The 6,632-nt window shown below is 34.0% G+C and overlaps 1 protein-coding gene across 1 annotated transcript; it reads left to right on the forward strand.

Moving 5' to 3' along the window:
* Positions 1–262: 262 nt before the first annotated feature.
* On the forward strand, positions 263–5,891 carry LOC108381695 (uncharacterized). Its single transcript, XM_017638105.1, has 7 exons — positions 263–439; positions 3,659–3,764; positions 3,830–4,487; positions 4,564–4,771; positions 4,834–5,261; positions 5,333–5,557; positions 5,622–5,891. The coding sequence occupies exons 1-7, from the start codon at positions 276–278 to the stop codon at positions 5,882–5,884; spliced, it is 2,052 nt and encodes a 683-aa protein (XP_017493594.1). The 5' UTR covers positions 263–275; the 3' UTR covers positions 5,885–5,891.
* The last annotated feature ends 741 nt before the right edge of the window (positions 5,892–6,632 follow it).

Here is a 6,632-nt window from a genome sequence, read left to right on the forward strand (position 1 = left end):
CAACGCATAAGATGCACTTTTGGTTGTACCCTACTTTAAAAGCTAGTGTATGTAGCTACTGAATAAGCTACAGCCAAATGCATACCGTGGTAGATTTGCACTACTTACTACTTAAATAGTAGCGGTGTAGGGCATAAGAGCTTCGCTATAACTTTATTAACTTTACCTGCTGATGTGATGCAGTTGATTAGTGCAATTTTGACAAATAAGGGAAACGTGCGACCAAAAAGTGTAGTTAGTAATTTTTGTTTGCCGTGCGCTGTTTAAAAAATAAGATGTACGATTTTAATTCCGATGCAGAGGATGGTGGTGTGGTGGATCCCACTTTTGATGTAGAAGAATCAAAAAATATCACATCTTGTATTTCAATAAAACGGAAAGGAAACAGTGTGGAATATATACCAGCAAAATTTCCAAGAAGTGCGGCATTGGATTTTGGGTAAGAAACTACTGTCATATACAGACATGGGCGTAGTGCACTAATCCTTGAGTGCACTACGCTTTTGACTACCACTGCGGTAGCGATAGTGGAGCTGACTGATTTCATGAACAAACATTTATTAGTTGAAAAATCACTCTTCTCTCTACCACTGTTGTTTTTAGTGGTAGTGCACAATGCTTTCCACTACAAGCCTAGCACAGTATAGACAGTAACCAACCTTTTTGGGTTGTTGTTGTAGTAGTCGTTGTTGTTGTAGTTATATTCACTCCTGAGGAAGGCACGGGGTTGTGTGCTGCTATTTAATGGCCTTCCTCAGACTTTTTCTTAGATTTCAGGGTTGTGTGCTGCATTACTATTAGATAAATAAATTTAAGCATTTGACAAATCGTGATTTTATTAAAAGAAAATTATAAATGGTGTTGATAACCCAAACAAACGCTCGTGCGAAATCTCTATTTTTGTTTATTGTTAAAATTTATACATGGCGTATTGATGGTAATACAAGCAATTTATTATTTTGTGGACTTTATGTTACTTGAGAATTTAGACAACGTGCGAGCTGCCAGGTTTTGTTATCAATATAATTAACGCAAGCTTTTCCGCGTGGTTGCCTTTCAATAAATAGAATAAACAAATGTTCGCAAATAAATTGGATTTATTTCATAACTGACAACTAACGTATGCTTTTTGTTCTTTTCTCCATTTTGATTTTGACTCTTTATTACTGCCAACAACTTTATGTGTATACATATTTACAAGCTGTCAAAATTTTGCGTAGTCCCACGAGCTAGGTAAAAACTATGGCATTCGTATTCACAACGAGAAATCTCAAAATTTTTGTTTGGTCTTTCCAAATTTTCTCCATTTTATCAGTTGGCAAAGGCTCTCAGTGGCAGCGCTCCGCGTTGAAAAAACTTTTTATTATGGCGAGAAAAAATTACATTTTTGCTGTGCCAATTCGTAACTTTTTACTGCTGGAAATTTTTGACAGTTGCTCTGGTGCAAAAGAAGTTGAGCCATTAAAATCAGAAATTATACAAAAAAGACTTGTCTTTACTGTCATTTATTCTTCTAGAACTAAAAGCCATGCATTTATTAGATGCCTTAGTAATAAAATTAGAACAAAAAAACTCTTCAAAACCGTCAGGCCGGGGTGAAAATTTTCATTCACCTCATAGCTAACAAAAATTTACCATCCGTAGTACTTTTCTATCAATTCGCAAATACCGTTTGCACAAAAGGGTTATGAAATGCGTTTTATTTAAATCGTTTAGAAAATGAGTCATTTATGTTTACCATTTTATGAGGAATTATTCAATTNAACTCTTCAAAACCGTCAGGCCGGGGTGAAAATTTTCATTCACCTCATAGCTAACAAAAATTTACCATCCGTAGTACTTTTCTATCAATTCGCAAATACCGTTTGCACAAAAGGGTTATGAAATGCGTTTTATTTAAATCGTTTAGAAAATGAGTCATTTATGTTTACCATTTTATGAGGAATTATTCAATTAATTTCGTTTTACACTATACTTTTTGAAACTATTTGGAGTTAATTATTTTTTGTTTCTTAAAAGCAACCCTGCGTGGTTGGAAGGCGTGTGTACCAATAATTTCATCCCTAGCATATTCATCCCCGAGGAAGGCAGTCGTAAAATTCACCGAAGGTTGTTTACTGGTTATATTGTGAAGCCTAGTGATAGTGTAGCTGACAAAATTTCCACTAAGGTAATATTAGTGGTTTAAAAACTATTTTCACAAAATCTTTCAAAATTTAATACACACATTCCGTCCTCTGCTCCTGTAGAGCGCCTATTTTATTTTTGGGGGGTAGTAAAGGCTTCCCGCAGGCAGAATCTGTTTGATTAATATTTGAGATGTTTGCTACTATTTGTTAGCTTTCAAGAGGGTCCGGGTTCGAATGCCATTAGACGAAACAAATCATTTATATATTTTTTCTTTATTACCAAAAAGCATCTGTGAAGTGCGGAACGAAATGGTGCTCAAACGAAACAGTAGATCTGGGTCCGAATCGCCGATTCGATATCGAACGCAACTCGAATCCAAATTTGATTTTGAGATCACGGCATTCGATAGCGAATGCGCTTCGTCAATTTAAATTGTATTGGGAAGAAAACAGCAGTAATTTTTTTCGACTCGATTCGAAACGTGTAATCATTCGGTCACGAATGCCGCAAGGGCCTTGTTTAACCCTTTCAGGACCATGAGAAACATATTTTCAAAAAGTTTTTAGTAGTTTCATATATATTTTCTTTGTTTGAAATATGCCTCATATTCCATTAGCTAAGTATTTTTATAATCAAATTTTAGAAAAGATTGAAAACAATATTAAAATATTTAAGAAAGTTTGTTTAAGTGGAATTTTTTATGAAATGGAATGAATGGTTTAAAAATTGTTTAGGAAAAAAGTACAAAAAAACGTAATTTAACAAAAGATTGTTGTTAGGCGCAAAATACATATTTAAACAAATAAAAAATTGTTGGGAAAATAATTTTTTTTTTCGTAAAAATTATACGCTCAGGAAAAATTATTTTTGGTATCTTATCAGAATTAAAATAATTATATTAACGGTGAAACTTTTAGTCGGAAAAGTCGTTTTTCAAGAGTATATAGTAATGGCAAAAATATGTTTTAAGAATTTTTTTACAAAAAAAAAAAAAACGTAGAAAAAAAGATTTTTTTTTGAAAAATAATAACTACCGAAACTAAACAAATACAATACTTAAAGCAATTTAATTGAAAAAAAACATTAAAAAAAAACAATTTAATTGAAGTTAATGAACATTTTAGGAATTATTATTTTATAACATAAAATTTTGTTTGTTTGTTGATTTTCATTATTTATCTAATCCTTGATGAACCACAATTTATCTTTAAATCATGAGTTTTTTAAATATATTCATACGGGCCTGAGAGGGTTAAAGTAATCAAAAGATCGTTTGGCGTAAAATCATAAGTGTTTTACCTTGAAACGATGAGGATATGGTTTCCTTTTTTTTAGTGCAGTGAAAGAAACTTAGTCCCACCATACTTTAGTGGGATAAGAAAACAATAAGCTCCACTTTTTGCAATATTAGTGGTACTTGAAATTTAGTGCACTATGCCCATGTCTGGTCATATACCGTAAATATGTGTTTGCATGTATCTATTAACAAATATAAACAAACTTTTTTGAAATTTTAAAACAAAAATAGACACTATGAAGAAGACGAGAAAGCAACTGGAACTTTACAAAAATTAAACGTTAAGGGAGTCAACCGCATTCTCTTTGAAAATGGATTTTTTAGTGTTATTCAAAAGGTAGGTTGGCAAAATTTTGAATTGCATCTTCATGTTTTCTTATCTTTATTTACATATGTATGTAGAGAGATGAAACGGAGTACTTGAGGAGAATGGAAGGAATACTAGTGCAATGTAGAATGTGTCCGCAAAAAATTAAAGGTTCGTTGGGGGTCTCTTCAAACTTTATAAGACATTTGCGCCTATACCACGAAAATGAGTTCAAACAATATGAGCAAAGGAAAAAAATTGAAATGGAAAACAAGCCGAAAAAGACTAACGATTTCGACGAAAGAGTTTTGATGTTTCTAGCCGCGACCTATAGTTCGTTGAGTACCGTGGAAAAACCGGAATTTAAAAATCTATTCAAAGGCTTTCACATAGAGTTCAAAAGCAGGCGCGTAATGGCAGATATTTTAGAGGAAAAACATTTGCAGTGGTTAGCAGAAACTAAAGATTTATTGAACGCAGTGCAATATTATTGTACAACTGCGGATGTTTGGTCAGTTGGCAAGATACCATTTCTTGGATATACCTGCCATTGGCTATGTCCAACTACTTTCAAACGTAGCCATATAGCTTTGGCTTGTCGCCGTTTTAAAGGCAGCCCTACCTATGATAGGATTGCGCAGCTGATTGCCTCTATCCATGAAGAATTCAATTTAGAAGATAATAAGTTGCAGTTGACTATAACAGACAATGGTGCAAACTTTTGTAAGGCTTTCAAAGAATATGGTCTAACAGGTAATTTTGAAGTCATACATTTTTGTAAAGTATCTCATAAAATCTCACGATTTACTACTTTTTTTTTAATATGTAGCGGAAGAAAGTATTGAGAGTAGTAGTGATTCAGCAGAAGAGTCTTTCGTTGAAGAGGAGCGAGTTAAGTTTGTTGACACACCATTAGAACTGCCACAATATTTTAGGTGTGCCAGTCACACACTAAATCTATTGTCCTCAACTGATTTTCTAAACATCATCAAACAAAATAAAAAGTTGTATTCGCGACACAAGCAGGCATTCACGCGGTAAAAATTTGTACACAAGCTGTTAGTATTTAGTATTTTTTTAAATTTAATTTTTTTTCCAGCTGCTCCAATATATGGCACAAATGTGCACGCCCAAAATCGGCAACGTTAATACAAGGCATATTATTGTCCTCATCACTAAAGACTCCAAGAGTCACATGTTGGAATTCTTTATTTGACAGCGTGCAGAATCTATTGGCAAATAAAGAAAAATTATCGATTCTATGTACAGCACTAAATATTGCAAAGTTCACACCGCCAGACATCGAATATTTGGAGAGCTATGCAAAGTTGATGGAGCCTATAGCCAGTGCCATTGACTTTTTACAAAATGAAGAAAATATGTACTTCGGAAATTTTATTGCTGCGCTTATGTCTCTGAAGGTTAAATTGGGTAGACTACAAGAAACCAATGAGCTGAGCGCACTATCTCCAATATGTGGCGAAATGATAAATTGTTTGACGAAAAGATTCAAAACCTACTTTGAAGGTAATTATAGAATTATTTTAGTATGTAGGTATACATAATTAAGTACTTACTAATAAAGTATACCTTTTAAGGCGATAAAGAGTCGGAGGTAGCCATTGTCGCAACGATGACGTGTCCAGCACTGAAATTAAGATTCTTACCCGTTTTGCAGCGAACGGCACCACAACTCAGTGCTGAACTATTAAAAGACTGGTTCCTTAAGTATTCGGCACACTGCTGCGATTATACGGAAGCATCATCAGAATTACCAGCACTTGATATGAAAAACTCATTTTTGGATTTCGGAGATACCAAACGTGAGTAAGAAATTAAATAGTTCAAAACAATAATTTTTTTCTACTTTATTTTCTTTTATATTAGCTGATTACAAGAACCTTCAACGAGATGGTGCTCGGCATCAGTTCGAAACATATTTACTGGATAAATCTACGTCTCTGAACTCGCTTCAAAACTACTCGTTAGTTAAAGATGTTTTCCTCAAATGCAATACCGCAATAACGTCTTCTGCTCCCGTTGAACGGTTATTTGCTTTTAGGGGGATGGTGGACGCGACTAGCGGAGAAAACTTGAGCGACAAGAACTTTGAGAGATTAGCTCTTATGAGGGCGAATAATTTGAATTAATTTTTGTTTTTGCTGTAGATTTGTATAACATACTATGTATGCATATTGAAGTATTTTTTTTTTGTTGTTGAAATTTGTATACATATAATAAATTATTTATATACATATGTAATATGTATGTAAATATACAAAATATTGCCACTACCACTATACGGCGTTTAGTTGAAATGCTGTTCCACTCATTTCTACACTACGGAAAATAATGGAAACAAGTAAGGACAGTAGCACAATGTATGGAAGAGAAATGTGCCCTACGCTCATGCGGAACTGCAAAATCTACAAACTACTTCGAATACTTAGATTTGCTACGCCATGAAACTAGTAGAGAAGTGGTCGATGAGCAACGACAGGGTTCTACATATATTCGCTAAACTCAGTTGTCGCGAGCGTTACAGCCAAATAGAGTCGAGAAAAGATTGAGTTTAGTTGCTCCGTATGGAATTTAGGATACTACAAATGCATATGTATGTATGGTATAAGTAAATAAATTTTTTTTTTGGTAAAAATCATCTATGTATGAAGGTATATAAGGGTGGTCCTTAAAAAATCAAACGAACGATTTTTTTCAGTCTGACCCCCTCAATCAGTAATACCACGATCACAGATATCACATACAAATTTTGGTCCCGATTGCAATCCTTTAAGACGTTTTCATAGGATAATCTGAAGTTTGACCCCTGTGAGACACGTCTTATCCGACTCCAATCGGAACCAAAATTTATATGTGGTATCCTCGCCTGCAGTAGCA

Source organism: Rhagoletis zephyria, unplaced genomic scaffold (genome assembly GCF_001687245.7).
Source record: "Rhagoletis zephyria isolate East Lansing unplaced genomic scaffold, Rhagoletis_zephyria_1.1 Rzeph_scaffold_23436, whole genome shotgun sequence".
NCBI classification, from domain to species: Eukaryota; Metazoa; Arthropoda; class Insecta; order Diptera; family Tephritidae; genus Rhagoletis; species Rhagoletis zephyria.